Here is a 16,553-nt window from a genome sequence, read left to right as displayed (position 1 = left end):
AAGAGTTTTTCCAGAAAGCTACTTTGCCGACGAGGCCCCCAAATCAAGGCACGGATGTTTGTGCTTTGCTTCTCCCACGGCTGAACTTTTCTATTTAGGCCTGTCAACAGGCTTGTTGTGCTCAGTGGTTTGTGGTCAGATGCCGTTTCCTAAATAGAAACCATCTATCAGAGGCTAAGTGGTGGCTGAGAGATGTCATTGTGGTCATGAGTGGGTGACGGCGGTGAAGGAGGAAGTGATGAAACCGCTGGGAAAATACGTTCCACGGGTTGCATTTATCCTTGTGTAAGAGATAAATGGGATGGAACGAGTCCAGAGCACTTGAGGGTATTACGAGTTAATATATATGTGAAAGGAATAAGCAGGAGACTGCTTACTGCAACCAAGTATATATTTCTGACAAATTGATGTTGATCAGTATCTATCAAAACATTTCTCAAAAGATACACTGCAGCACATATTCTAGTTCACTAAGAGATGCTCCCAATGAGAAGAGGCCAAATGAAACACTGGTCCAAATGTAGAAAAACAAGAATCTGAGAGGCAATTTATTTTTCTTTACTGTTACTGTTCATACGGCGTATCATGAAGGACCGTCTGTGCATCATCGTGTGGCGGCTGCATTTTGTAATGTGACCTTTAATGTCACTGCAGACCGTGTCCCGATTCATCATCCTGTAATGATGATGTGTAGTTGGTACATTGGTCCTCCTTGTGTACTCAGTATACCTCACAAAGAGGGGCAAGATAGAATGACGGAGACATTTGTAAAGATATTTGTGGATCCCAAAGCGCAAGGTCCGCTGATTCTAGTGATCTAAACTTTTTTTACAGGGCCACCAGCCAGCTGACACATTTGTGAAACCCAGAGGTTCCTTTGGGGAACAATCTTCCCAGCAGCAGAGTCTCCCTGCACCTCCAACACAGAGGCTCTTCTGTTTGCATCACTGCTGCCAGATCTGCAAAAAGTAGGGTGGGAGGGGAGGCGAAGGGTGACCCAGGGAAGCCCCTGGATCGGGTGGCCCGGTAATACCAGACCTGGCGACAGCAGTCCCTCCCACATCCTGCCCTGACAATGGGCAAACTGAGGCAGAACCCTCTACTGCTTTAATTGGTATACAATGATTGCATTCTCATCCCCCTTCCATGGGCCTCTGTTAGGGGGATAGATGAGTCACACACACTGTCTAATTGCCACCTTGCATCGGACATGCAAGGGCCTGGCCCACAATGGGTATGTTAACCTCTCTTCATGTTATCACAGGCCCAAGTTTCAGTCACAATGCTCTCCCTTTTTCTCTCCGTCGAAGAACTGTTGTTTCATTCATTCGTCCTGGAGAGACATTCAGGTGGACTGTGATAGATCTACCTGGGAAAGGTTGTTATCTAATCACTGAGCTCAGTCGTAGGGGTTAGTGCAGTGCGTGTGGTCCCATTGTTAATGGGCAACAGTTGATTTAGTGACAAAGTAACAAGGAGGCATGTGTTCAGAAGGAAAACGAGAATAATCATCCCCTTTTGGTCCGTCGGGCCAAACAATTATCCTCAATATACTGTAGCTTCTGAGAGAAAATAGAATTTAAAAACACCAAGGCCATGAACAAAATCATATGGAACATAGCAAGTAGTTGTCTAACTTGTTAGGGTAAATTGATAAAAACGCAAGGTCTTAATGCAAATAGTGAACTCACCAAAGCACTTAGATGACGACTATCCTTTGAATATTCCGTTTAAGCAAATGCAGCATTCCTGACTACACTTTCACGATCGGGGATAATTTGTGTACCTTCAGCAGAAGTTTCTGCTGAAGGTACACAAATGATCCTCCTCGTAAGTCAAAGTTTGGCCTGCTTTCCTCGCCCCATAAAAAGGGATTTATACGCGTGTCGTTTGGATGTCTAGAAATCAGCTCCTGGAGGGACATTATTTTGTAGCATTCCAGACATTTGCGGCAGCGACATTCCGATCGGGAAGCTTTCCCCCGACAGTATTTTAGGCTATAATTACATGTTAGGATGGCTGAGCAACATAACTACACAAAGCAGTGAGAAAAACAGGTCCAGGAACCACAACAAGCATCCACAACTGCAAGAATGCGATTCGCTTGGATGTGGTGTAACACCGAGGAGCACACACGCTCTGGTCCCGACCACGGAGCCACAGGCATGGACACAAATGCACAAAGACACATAAATATTATTTATCTAGTCATCCAATATCCGTCCTTTCAGCCTACTGTATTGAGCTAATTCACTGTTTGGACTATTCCAAACCACGACATCACCAACCACCATGTTCTCACCACAAAGTCTAAAAAAAAAAAAAAAAAAAAAAAAAAACATACTTACACGCATGCCCATAAGTATACATTATGAATGGATATTCTGATTATTAAAATGTTTTTTTTAAGACAATCACAAGTAAGTGAAAATGTTTGTTTCATAACCCGGTCTCCATTATATTTTGTTCGACATTTGGGAAAAATGCGAATCTAAAACATTGGTTAGCTTAGCATAACGACTGGAAACAGGGGGAAACAGCTAGCCTTGCTCTTTTAAAATGAACAGAAACTACACATCAGCACCTCTAAAGCGCACAGATGAAAATGTTATATATATATTTTTTAACTACGGACTTTTTTTATTTTGTGGGGGTTTTCTGGGCCTGACTATTTCTTGGACAGGGTCAGTGACTTCTTGGAGTCTAACAGAAAGTTGTTGCGCAGATTATTCCCGCTACTGCAAACTATTCCTTTCACATTTGTCATATAAACTGTACATACATAATGATGGCAAAAATGTAACCATTAAATCTGTAAAAATCTATTAAATCTACACTAATAAGACTCTTTTCAAATAAGTGTCAATAAACTGCTCATGTTTCTCATCTCTGAACTCCATGTCCATAACTAGATTGTTATAAATAATAGCAACAATGACCTGAACTATAGAAAAATAACCCAGGTTTAAAAAAAGAAGGGAAACTGACATGATGCAGCACATTATTTTGTAATAAGATGCTACAATGAGGTATGACTGCTGATGATTGGGGTCATTGCCGTTAACTCAGAACCACACACACACACACACACACACACACACACACACACACACACAATTAGTATCATCACGAGCAACTCAGCTGGCCTGTAATCACGTTATGATTTGGGTCCTCACAGCATGGCCACATTACACTGAGTGCATAAACACTTGTTAAATCGAGAAAGAAAATGGGGAGAATCTAAAAATACAGAGCGGCGAGGCGAGGGACAAGCAGAGGATTAGTATCGCCGGCAAATCAAACAAACAAAGTCCAAAAAAAGAGCACCAACGGGAGGTGGAGACAGAGCGATGGATGGAGAGAAGTGAGGAAGGGACGGATGGTGAAGAGAAAACGTTACTTCCTCAGGCACTGACCTCGTAGAACATTCATGAGAGATGTCTTCATGTGAAGTGTGTGAGAGTGGGGAGGATGTGGGGGGAGTCAGGAGGACTCAGGAGTCTAAAATAAGACAAGATAGATTTGAGATCTGAGTTTGAGTAGACAGGCACGTTGAGTGCCTGATGCCGACATCTCGAATCAAGAATAGACGACGAGCTGAGACACAGACGAGAGTGAGACACGCAGATGGAAAGACGAACAGGAAAATATGAAACTTCTTTTGAGAACATAAAGCCAATGAAATATAAATAAGTCAGTGGTAATGACTGTATGACATGTGAATGATATGAAATGACTGCGGAAGATCCAAACGCACACTTTAAATCTGAGAAATTTAAGATAATAAGCAGAACACACAACAAAATGATTGGCACTTCAATTAAAACATGACGCAGTGCACATTTGCAGTAGACCTCATGAAGACTTCACCACGCTTTATCAAAACGTCTTCGCGAACGCACATTCTCAAACGATGTGTCTGCGCTGATGACGAAACAGATGTGACAAACCAGCTGGTTAAAAGCATCAGACTAATTATTAACTGATCTCACACGCCTCCAAGAGTTCAACGCATCACAGCGCCCACGCACACACACACACACGTTCAAATACATGCATACAACCCACATCGTTTGAGATGAAACATCACAGTGTGGAGCTGAGAGATCCAGGATGTCATTACTTGGGCTTGTTAGCATGGATGTCTGAAACCGAAAAAGTATGAATTGGAGTTTAAATGAGGACAAAAAATAAAAACAGTGAGAATTTACAGACATGGTAGAACGCCGCGCTGACGCTATTGACGTCAGTATCACACTCTTTGCGAGAGTGAATAAAGGTGGCGAGAGGTCAGGATGGGGATGAAAGGGTGCATGGGAGGGGGAAAGAGAAACGAGGCTGCATAAGATGAGCAGTCCTCAGCCACATCAGAGAAGCTTAAAAAACAAATTAATCTTAAAGACCTGCAGAGGGAGTTGCGACTTGCGAGTGCCCAAAACATAAAGAAGAACCTCTGGGTCCAGCCCTCTGCGGCTGCCTGGCTGAGAGTACAAAGCTGCATGAGAAACAGATGTTGTGAACGCCTGACACCGCGAATCTCTCACTGTGTGTGTGTGTGTGTGTGTGTGTGTGAGAGACATAAAGACACAATAAAATGCAGGGGAGGGACGCAGCAGAAAATATCTGACAGCAGACATTATTTCCCAGAAAGCAAAAGTTATTTCTGAAAAGAGCAAATTACAACCGTACAACTACTTTTACTGCTGCAAAGAACCGTTACTTAGAGTAAATACCAGTCTGTTAACAGTGAAACGGATTAATTCAAAACATCTGAGTATAACCATGGATACGCTTGGGGAAATATTGTGGCTATATGGAAAATAAACTCTGGTTAAGGTATTTTTCATGTGAGGCCAGACTTTAAATTTGGCACATTTTGTAGTTCGGGCTTGAAAGGTCAATGTTGATGTTTGTGATGGTATGCAAACTCATCTACCACACCCTGACTTCCTGCCTCACCGTATAAAGCGGACACTACTTCCTTCCTGTACTGCACATTCGTTTTGAGTTTAGAAATGGGAAAATATGATGTTATTTCAAGCTTTTATCGCACCAATTAACAAGATTTAGCCTAAATTGAATCATGTCCGATATAAAATAAACAGTCACCCCTTTCTTCATTATGCATTAAGTTCTGAAATGTTCTTACAATAAATCCAATAAAAAAACAAGTCATAATCTTCACTGTCAGCTGAAATAATGAGATGTCTGCTCTAAATATGCACTAATTGCATTTAAAATGTAACCTTTTGAAATAAATAAATGACATTATAACATAACCATGCTGCTTTCACAAAATCTGGCCAGAGACAGCAGATGAAATTGTATAAAATAAATAAAATAAATAAAATAAATAAAATAAATAAAATAAATAAAATAAATAAAATAAATAAAATAAATAAAATAAATAAAATAAAGGAAAAGGAAAGACTAACCACAACACCGATGTCAACATACTCAAACTGATTTCTTACGTTTTGTTGTGAAGTCTTGTACAACACACGTACAACTGTTTTTCTGTTTACCTCTGTCACACATTTGTTATTCTCTTTTCCTTTGTTTTTCTATTTCTTCCGACGCACATCGGCAAATATGAAAACAAGTCAAACATTGTTCTCTCACTCGCAAAAATATCAACACTGAGGTATGAATAGAAGTGAGGACACTCAAAAGAGAATACAAAGTTCTCTAGATGAACAGAAATAAGTTATGGGGGCAGACATACTGGACGTTCCCACTTCTCTGCCAACAAACCACACCTCCTCGCTACAGCTTGTCATTTATGTCAGCAGGTCAGACAACTTGCTTGGCACCGTGAATATATGTATGTATATATATATATATATATATACATACATACATATAAACATACATACATATGTACATACATATATTCATACAAACATACATACATACATACAAACATACATGCATGCATACATACTTACATGGATACATACAACAGCATGACAAGTTATACATAATTGCTTTCGGAAATATCCTCGATGACAGGTGAATGGTCTTGTGTGCTTGTAAGACTCAATGTTGACGGCTGCGAGGACAACTTGATGCCAGGGCTAGTGACTACCTGAGAAGTCTGTCGTTGCTAAGGTTCGTTCAGCCAGAAGGCTATTGCGACCGTATAGCTACCGTTTACATAACATATCAGCACGTGAAAAGATAGTTGTGGCAACTCAGCTTTTAATAACATGCAAGATTGAGGTCAAAAAATGTCATCATGGTCTACAAGACGAGGATGTTAAAGTGAAAAGATTTGATGTTTCATCACATTTTAAGTTTGTTTATTTGCTTCACGGCTCTTTGACTCGTCAGGGTGGAAATCATTAGGGAAGCGTTAAATGGTGAGCGGTCGGTCCTGAATGAGCTAGTTTTCTATTATGTGTGCAGGCAAAGTGTGGGCTTGCGGTCATCACCTACTGTGTAAAAAGACCACAGTTCTGAGTGAGCGGCTACAGCTGCGACTTGGCTCGCTGCTCGCGGATTTTCCAGGACCAATCCCGGGTGATGGAGGGTGCATGAACTCCATAACCCCCACAGTTAACTTCTCTCTGCAGCAAGTGTGCAGCATGTAAGTGTATGTGTTTGTCTGCATGTGTGTTATATATATAAAACAGTGTAATAGAATATACATCATGACAATATATATATAGACTATATATATATATCAATATATATATACAATATATATATATAGTGTGTGTGTGTGTGTGTGAGTGAGCCGCAGCTGTGCGAACAGCTGTCTATAGTAACGATCCTTGGGGGGCTCTTTAGGGAAACAGTGCTGTTCAAGTAACTACCAAAGAAGAGGAATACGTTTGTCTTAAAATTCAAACATAATAATAAAAGATGTTAAGACATGATGATGATGAATTCCGAGAGGGATTTTGTGTGTATGTGCAATGCATGCCATGTATGCGTAGATATACATGCACAGTATATGTATATTCACATTTTGCTTAAGTGCATGTATAGTGTATGTATGTAATCATGGCCTATTTGTCCTTGAAATGAGATGTTAATGTTCCAAACAATTGGATATTTTGTGCTGCAGGCATTGTGCCAGCCTCTTGTGCTGAAGAGGGAGCTGAGCCACGAGGCAACACTCTAAACGTACGAGCCCATCTATGTTCTGTTCCTCACCTATGGTCATACGCTTTGGGTTGTGATACTAATTGGAAGCAGCAGGTGGATTCTCTGATATCAATCGTACCATAAAAAAAAAACCAGCCAGCAAAAACACTTCATGAACAGCTGTTTCCTCTTGCACTTTACACAAATGCATGCAAATCACTAATAAAATCATCAATCTTTCATAATAAAATCAATAACCAGAGCAGGGAGAGGTTACCTCCAGAGAACATCACATGGCATCAGCCCTCATATAATTCCCCATCTACAGAGAGGATCCCTGGGGGAATGTCAGTCATACCCCAATTGATGCTCAGCGGATATGAAAAGGCACTCAAATCTACTTTTGGTTATGAAACAGCCTCCAGATGATAAAAACGTAACAGCCTCTTGGGTGTTGAAGCTAAGAATCCATCCCCACTGGCTTTACCAGCGCTAGAGCTTGTCATTGCTGATCTGATCTCATCTGATGTGCATGTCTCTTGATTTCCCACGGTTCTAAAGGACAGCCTTGTGTGCCCTATATATATATATATATATATATATATATATATATATATATATATATATATATATATATATCTATACACTACCGTTCAAAAGTTTGGGGTCACTTAGAAATGTCTTTATTTTTCAAAGAAAAGCACTGTTTTTTCAATAAAGATAACATAAATCAAAAATACACACTATACATTGTTAATGTGGTAAATGACTATTCTAGGTGGAAACGTCTGGTTTCTAATGAAATATCTCCATAGGTGTATAGAGGCCCATTTCCATCAACTATCACTCCAGTGCTCTAATGGTACATTGTGTTTGCTAATCGCCTTAGAAGACTAATATCTGATTAGAAAACCCTTGTGCAATTATGTTAGCACAGCTGAAAACAGTTATGCTGGTGATATAAGCTATACAACTGGCCTTCCTTTGAGCTTGAAGTTTGAAGAACAAAATTAATACTTCAAATATCAATCATTATTTCTAACCTTGTCAATGTCTTGACTATATTTTCTATTCAATTTTCAATTCATTTGATAAATAAAAGTGAGTTTTCATGGAAGACACAAAATTGTCTGGATGACCCCAAACTTTTGAACGGTAGTGTATATATGTTCTAGCACATGTGTTTACATGCAAAAAACCCTGAGCGTTGATTTAACAGCTCTTGGCATGACTGGGACATGCACATAACAAACAGGGCCAATTAAAGTTATTTTTGCTATTCCTGCAATGTATACACCATTTGTAACCGTCAGACTATCAACAAAATCAAAGTGAGGGGGGTGGAAACAGGCTTGTCAAACAACGTGTGATAGAGAAATGCATTATTTCTTTGCATATCAGATGCTTACCCTTCCTCTTTTGAATCCCTTAACCCTCGTTCTGACGAATCCAATTATCATGACATGGACATTGTGGTTTTGTATACACACCACAATCAGGATCTTGGCAGGGGATGGGTAGGATGGGGCACCAGGGACCTGAGCCAGACAGACACTGGCAATGGAGAGTCTCCGCTCCGCCTATAACATGCCTCCAGCTAGAAGACCCAGTTCCTTGACAGGTTGGCAGTGCTAACTGCTCCCCTACCCTCTGGTCTATCTCTGCCTGTCATCTGTCTTCCAACAGCAGCCCTCTCTCTCTTCATATGCCACTTCATTCCTCCTCATCCTTATTCACAGCCACATCTTTCATTCACATATAATTTCCATTCATATTTGTTGGCTGAAGATATTCTCATAGTGACACAATTCATTGACTTTTTACTCTTAGGTAGTCAAGGCATTACTGCAAAGACATGCCGTTTGGCACGAATTGACCTCTAAAAACGATTTACAATATCCACAACTAAGGAACTATATTTGAACTTATGTGATTACAATTCAAATTCTTGGGAGGATCAGAAAAATGTTGTTGGCACCAATATCAGAGGAGATACTTTTGTTGTAGGCCGTCGTGACCTAAATTACTTAACCGAATTGCAATTTGAAAAACCAAACAAGCATTTTCTACACTATTCTGGGCACACACTTTAAATCACTAATCACGTTCAGAGCTTGTCAGACAAATAAAACCGAGCTACAAACTTTCTTTCCAGAGCTGCACAGAGAAAACATCGTGTGGAGGTGTCTGGCAAGCTGTCAGCTCGCGCAGTCTCCTGGTCCATGCCAGTGTACACATTTGCATTCAGCTCAAAGTGGGCCTGACACATCAAAGTGTCTTTGAAGCACCACTTGACGCTGCACAATAGGACAGGTGAAGAAAATACCATGTAACACAACGAGGCTCTGAACTACCGTACCCAGAATGCACCACAGATCCTAAAATATTAAAAGTGGGACACATCAGTGCCATGATAGAAACAACAACACTTAATGATGTGCGTTAACAAAATAAGAACAAAGATTATCTTTCTCCACTGTTTCTCTCAGAAAAAAGATATTTTTGTATTTCCGCTCTGCGTACTTTTGTATAATATCTGTAAACACTGGAGATAGATGATTGAATAAAATATGTCAGGCTACATAAAGAGCTGCAGAAATCTGTAGCATATAATTCAGAAATTGACATATAATTACCATCAAAAGAGTTTTTTGAAAGCAACGGAGAAAGATTTAGATATAGTTAAAATACATTTTACTTATATCTACTGTAAGATATAAGCACTCCTCTTTTTTCATTTTAATGAAGTTTTATGAATACCAATTTCTGCTAAGCAAAATCATTTACATTTGAATATGAAATTGAACACGAACAATTAAATCATTTACTTCTCTAGATTCTCGTAACTCTGAACTTGAGGCTTTAATCTGTCAATCAGCTAAATATATGTAACAACAGACATAATATTCTCATTCTCAGGCATAAAAGTAAGATTTCTCATCCACTAAATTACGTGTCAAGACATAAATATACATAAAGACATACACTATATATTTTCTAATGCTCACATTTCACACGTTGACGACCTTTACTCCGAAGGAACTCATTAGCTGTGTTCTGAAACTGACAATGTCTATAGAACGAGAAATTGCATGACTGATAATATCTCACTCTCCTCTGATACTATTAATATTAGATGATACTCAGAGCATCGGCCCACGTGACCACACCTCACAACACTCTTTCTTTAACCCGTCCTGACATCACAGGACTCATGCGTGCCTAGTCCAAGCAAACATCTATTCTAACCTCAACACACACATGTGTGCACACAAACATCCACAATACAGTAGATGCCCAGCTCGTCATTGTTTGGTCGACATAGTCTCTGCAGCCAAGTTTGTAAACAATGCCTCATGTTCTAAAAATGTAGCTGCCTATTGACCGTGACATGAAATGCCAAGTTAGGACACAGAAAAATTACTCTCAACTGTCACTGCTGCTGTTTTTGTGTATACATAATGGGAGCTATACAATTGCACTATATTCCCGTAAAGAGGAGCTGAATAAGGGATTTGAACAGCAACTATTAGGTGCATAAACTGTGAAAAATGTTGCAGCCTCTCCATAAATCAGGCCCTGACAGGTAAAAGATATATGTTTCATCAATCATTTCCACACTGATGTTGACCTAACAGGCTTGAACTTCATATTCGCCCACTAGTGTTGCTTTGTCTGGTATGGTAATTCCCTTGGTTTACTTGAAAAAAGAATCACCACAAAGTATACCTGTGCATGCTGTCAGATGTGACACTTTGAGCTTTCACAAGTATTAATCACCAGTTTTGCAAGAAGAAATCCCGCAGCTACTCCCTCTGTCTGTCTCCTTTTCCCTCTCCCAGGATCGTACACTCTCCACCGAGGCTCCAACGTAGAAACCCATTATGTATTTCATAGCAATCACACCAGGCTCCTGCGCAATTACTTCCAGTCGTCCTGGACGGTGTTTATTTGCGTCGGCATGGGAATACATGGGGCAAAACTCAAGACAGCGGAGGAGGAGGGTATTACTTTTCCATGTGCCAAGCGCCTTTGCTAGCATATATGCCTCCCCAAAGATGTCTTGACGATGGCTCGATGCTCGTTTTAATTAACACATAAGCCCGTTGATGTTAATTAAAAAGCAGACCAAAAAAAAGATCACGCAGAGGGGAGAGCTGTATATCTGAACGCACCGAAACATGCAGCGGCAGTACTTGGCACTTATTCAGAGGAGATTTCATGTAGTCCTCTTGAAACGTATGCATTACAAGTGGGCACATCAAACCGAGTGTATCAAACCGATGTTTCTATGTTCGTTATTTTGAGAGGGAAAAGCAGACATTCTCAAACCTGAGAAATGCATTTAAAGCAGAGAAACCGTAGTGCGACACTTGCGATACCCAGATGACATGTGTACATGTAGCCTGTCTGTGCTACTTACTTCATGGGCTTGAACAGAGCTTGTCCGTAGTTCTGGAATGTTATGATCAACTTCAGCTGGGTGCCTCCGGATTTCATGGCTGAGAGAAAAACAATTGAGATGTTAAATGAGTATTTTAATCAAACACATACACACCAACACACACACATAGCCAAACACACTGAAATACACTTCCACATACGCCCAGCTGTTTCATTATTTGCCAATTTGGAGGATGCAATTTTGCATGACTACATAATAGAGCTATCACATCTGCTGACCAATTTGCCAGACACTGTACAATCAAAGTGGCAGTTGGGAGGTGGGTGTGACTGAGAGACAGAAGTGGCGTGAAAAGCATCTGCTGACAAATACAGCTAGTTCTGAGTTTGATGAAACTGGAGATGGAGCATTTGAATGAATGTAATGGGGACTTTAGAACAACATGTCTCCGTTTGAGAGAGTGACAAAACGCACAGTGATCGAGTGAAGGAAGTACACTCATTCGTGGCAAATTAAGTACAACAATTCAGCAGCGTGTTGTTATTCTGCGATTACATTTAGAAAATCCTTTTAAATCTTCATTTCCTGAATCAAATAAAACAGCTATTCCGCCAAACTGATCTCCATGATCAAAGCATGAGCCAGGGCACATGTTTCGGACCATCAGTCATGTCCACAGCGTCTCCCGAGGCTAATGGAGCCTTAGCTTCTTGCCTGCCTAGCACTCAAACAAAGGCACGGCCGGGCCGGTCTAAATGCCTCGTGTTTCCGTCATAATGGACAGGCTTTCGTGGGATTTGCCCATTTATTACAGCGCATTAACTTGAGCACATTACACAACACAGCGCTTCTGCCTAACCTCTATATCAACATAAGCCCCAATGTAGTGGACCCACTTACCGAATGGCTTGCTGGCTGATTAGCTGGCTGCACTCTACCCGCTACACAGAACCTTCTTTTGTGATTATTGACTCTAGGTGTTTCTCTCATATTGTCCGCCCCCCCTTTTTTCTCCTCCCTTGTTTGTATATGTCATCCCTTTATTCCTATTGTCTCTGCTGTGCTCTGTCTGTCTCACTTTGCTTCCCTCACCGCCGGTAAGCCTCCTCATTTATCCTGACTCATTTTCAAAAGCTACTGTATTTTACATCCACTGTTGCACAGAGTTAAACCCACATCACCTGAAGTGAGCGCCTCGTCTTCACAACGGAGGATGGGCATTGTAAATAGATTACAAACAAAGCCAAAGAATGCATCAAGGGCATTATGCCGAGACATGTGCCTGATTTGCTGACGCCAGGTCAAATGGATAGTAATCTTTAAACTTGGTCCAGCTAAACAGCGAACCTAAACCTTTGAGAGATTGCAAACAACTGGACTATGTTTTAATACTGTGACTTTGAACCCATAAGCCACAATCCTTGAGGAACTGACCTCAATACTCTACGCTGGACGTTTATAAAATGTTGTTTCTAATTGGATACTACAAAAAGTTAATCCCCTGTGAAACACCCTGGCAGAGCTCGGCTGATTGTTTCTCTGGATTGAATCTGCGTTGACATGTGATCAAACATGACTTGAACAACAGCAAACTTCAACAAGAGATTCTTTTGATTATCCTAAAGGCTATCTGTCTTGGTATCTGTGCGAGGATGTAGTGGCCTCTGTTGATCTAACCATCCATCTCTTGCTCTGTTCCCCAAAGCATCCACAAACGGATCGATGTAGTCTCTGAGAAACCTTCGTGTTCTCCGGTCTTTCGGGAAGCTCCAGGCCTCGCTCGCCCACCACCATCACATTGCCCTCTCATCCCACGATGATAAATCCCCCCCTGCTCTCACCTGTGCCACCTCATGGCACTGTGCGTATGATTTATGAGTCCAGCTGGAGACTGAACAAAAGGCTGCGGAGGGACCGACACAGAGATGGGAGGTGCTATTGCAGGGAAAATGCTGAACAGAGAAACTTCTTCCTTTGTAATTTTAGTGAGAGAGATGCATGTGCTTTAATTACTGGGCACACAATCTCTAACGTGTACTTCCAGGCACACACACTGCACTAGAATTTCATTTTATAAGACAGACGTGTGTTTTCATAGGTGTGTCAAGGCGCAGATTGATGTTTCATATTTTTATTATAAACAGAGGCGACCAAAAACACACACATTATTAGGTTTATGCTGAATGATAGCATGAATGATGCATGATTGTGAGCTGCCAGAGGGACTCATAACAAAGAGATATGGAGACAGCGTCAATAAGAAATACAATGACACTGATGCACAAAGAGATAGAGATAACAACGCGGTCCAGTGGAGGAGACTTTGGTGTTCACTGTCCAGTATATGAAGCCATTATAGAAAAAACAGACGGTTGACAAATAATGTGCAAACAATACTTTTTCTTATTGGAATCTTTGCACCTTGACATGCTGTACTTTTTTGTGCAAGTTCATCTACTGTTGCATATAATATGCACTTATTAATCGGGTCTAAAAGTAAAGTGTCTACAAATTAAAAACAGTGATGATACATAGGAATGAAAGCAATGTTTAGTCATTTAGACTCTAATGTTCTTTTGATTTTTCCTGCGATACGTTTGCGAGAAGATGTTTCAAAGTCACGTTTTTCCGTAGTAAAACCCTTCTTTTATACTCATCTGTTCTCCATCCTATAGCTTCCAAGTTAGTACCACAGCGCAAGTTCTCATTCAACATTTACGATTTTGTGACTGACTCACCTACGCTGGTGATTCTCTGTGTCACCAGGTCCTTCAGGAGGGCGTCCAGCGCCAGACTGTGTCTGGAGTACAACTCGTAGCGGTTGATGCCGATGTGAAAGCGTAACCAGTTAGGGGAAGATTCTGCCTCTCCCGTTGGATGGTACTCCTCCTCCTCTTCATTCCCCTCCACGTTGTGCCTGGAAAACAGACAGAGGAGAGGAGGTTTAACAAGAAATTGTGGTGCAAGCGTATCCCTTTAAACATAAGTGTAGCCATTGTTATTGATGGTTACAGTATTTGTTGCAGTCTCAAAATAGACTAACTGTATCAGCATGCTGAATATTTTGGCACAGCATCTAGTACAACTTGGATTTTTTATTTATTGTTATGAGGTTACAATGCACCCTTAATGACAGGTTAAAAACAAATCCAGCATGATAGTAGCTTATACATTACGTGCCTTAAAGGTATGCCATGATAATAGGGGGGTGGAGGCAGCAAATGCATCTCTGGACATTATGGTCGAGGCAGAGATACGGACAGGTGCATGAACCTGCGCTGGTTGATTTGATGATATTTAAACAGACAGACACACAGACATGCAGATATGAGCATCTGCATGGACAAAGCTAAAGGAATTAAAGTTATTCAATGTAAATATCATGTTTCTTCTATTTCTTAGAGGAGCAAACATGTATTATCACCTGCTTTTGGTGCTCATCTTTCATGCCATTAATTATCAACAGCCAAATAGGTTAAAGCAGTCTGTTCAAGGTCCCACTTGTATCCCTCTAAGTTTTAAACATCTCCATCAGCTTACCATTCTTGGTTCCCGGTTGCTTTGGGATACAACTTGATGTCAGAGTTGACGTTGAACAAAGTGTCATCCTTTGTGATGGGAGGAAGGTCCACCTTGTAAAAAGGATGCTCAAACAGAGCAAACAGGCGGGATACACCGTGGGCAGGGGCTGTCCGACCCCCGCCCGCGTCTCCCATGAGCGGCTTGCGGTCTTCCGCCTTCCCCGCTGACGGTCTCATCCGCCTCGAGGACTCCGCTCTGTCCCCGGCTGCCGTGATCTTTTCCAGCGAATGCGATGTGAGGTTGGAGCTCGGCTCGTTGCTGAAATCCTGCAGGATTCTCAGCGTGTGCTTGTTAGGCCAGCCAGCTTCCGCCGCGGACATCGCGCGTTTCTTCCCCCAGCCCTGCGACTGCTCGCCCGGGTGGTGAGCGCACTGACAGCCGGCGTCCCCGTTGACCGCTCCCGCCGCCCGCTTCTCTAGTTTTGGTAACAGGTCTATCATGATGTGCATGGTGCACGCTACCAGAAACACCATGAGTATCAACACTCTGAATTTACGGAACAATATCATCTTTGTATATTTAGTGTCTGTTCTTTACGCAGTCAGTAATACGATGTAAGCGCAGCGCACCTTACAGCGGCGACATCGATGCCCAACACAAAGGCTGAAGATCTACTGTGATCATTGCACACATAATGCGTGTCAGCCTATATTAGGAACTCCGTGATGTGACCTGTTTTATTTGAATACACACATATATATATAAATATATATTTTAATTTAATATATTTTTTTAATTACAATTGTCCAAATTGTTCCTTCCCAGCCAGGTGGACGGACCGACACATTGTGATCTCTGGACACCTCACTGGCAGCGGCTCAAGCAGTGCTCTTCATTCATTGCTTTGTTGAACAGGATGTCGTGTCAGGAGGACGGACCCCTGAATCAATCGTTAAGAGCAGGTCAAGAATAACAGGAACGAGGAGGGAGCTGTCTTCTTTAAAAGTACCGATATTCTTCCTCAAATCTGCTTCCTTGTGTTGCTGCCAGCGCGGAGTAAGATGTCAATTGTGTCAGGACTGGAAATAAGTAACAGATGAGATTGGTATAGTCCACAGCCTTCCGCGTATTAATGATGAATTGAGAATTAAAGAAGGTAAAGTGTAAATTCCATTTAAAAAAACGAAAAAAAACCAGCTGATCCGCTGAGATGCTTGGATGCTGTCCCGCTCATGCTGTGTGCAAAGCCTCGTTGAAGTCAAATCAGAGACTGGCTGGCAGGTGTAGGGATCCTGGTTGTCATTTGTCCACCCCTCCACCCCCCCATCCACCCCTCCCTTCACATCGCCTTGTCTACCTTCCAAGTGTTCACCCACGGTGGGTGTGTTAAATACTGTGATCGGAGCCCTCTGAGCCTCGGTTGCGTCACGAGGAATGCGTTGGCTGCGTCTGCACATACAAGTACTGTAGGATAGGGACATGAGCTTCGGGGATAAACAAAATGTGTGGACCGGGAGCCTTTGTGGCTGCAGCT

General features: G+C 41.6%; 1 protein-coding gene across 2 annotated transcripts in view; it reads right to left on the bottom strand.

The window, feature by feature from the left end:
- Positions 1 to 16,293, bottom strand: part of fam20ca (FAM20C golgi associated secretory pathway kinase a) — a 33,852-nt gene extending 17,559 nt beyond the window's left edge. For both annotated transcript variants that reach the window (XM_056407872.1, XM_056407873.1), the window contains exons 1-3: positions 15,038 to 16,293; positions 14,236 to 14,414; positions 11,516 to 11,594 (exon numbers count right to left, since the gene is read on the bottom strand). In XM_056407872.1, the coding sequence (XP_056263847.1) occupies positions 11,516 to 11,594; positions 14,236 to 14,414; positions 15,038 to 15,588 (809 nt within the window). In that variant the 5' untranslated portion in view covers positions 15,589 to 16,293. The remainder of the gene's footprint in view (positions 1 to 11,515; positions 11,595 to 14,235; positions 14,415 to 15,037) is intronic.
- Between the last annotated feature and the right edge of the window lie 260 nt (positions 16,294 to 16,553).

This window comes from Pseudoliparis swirei, chromosome 23 (genome assembly GCF_029220125.1).
Source record: "Pseudoliparis swirei isolate HS2019 ecotype Mariana Trench chromosome 23, NWPU_hadal_v1, whole genome shotgun sequence".
Lineage (NCBI taxonomy): Eukaryota > Metazoa > Chordata > Actinopteri > Perciformes > Liparidae > Pseudoliparis > Pseudoliparis swirei.
This window is presented reverse-complemented; position numbering and strand designations above follow the sequence as displayed.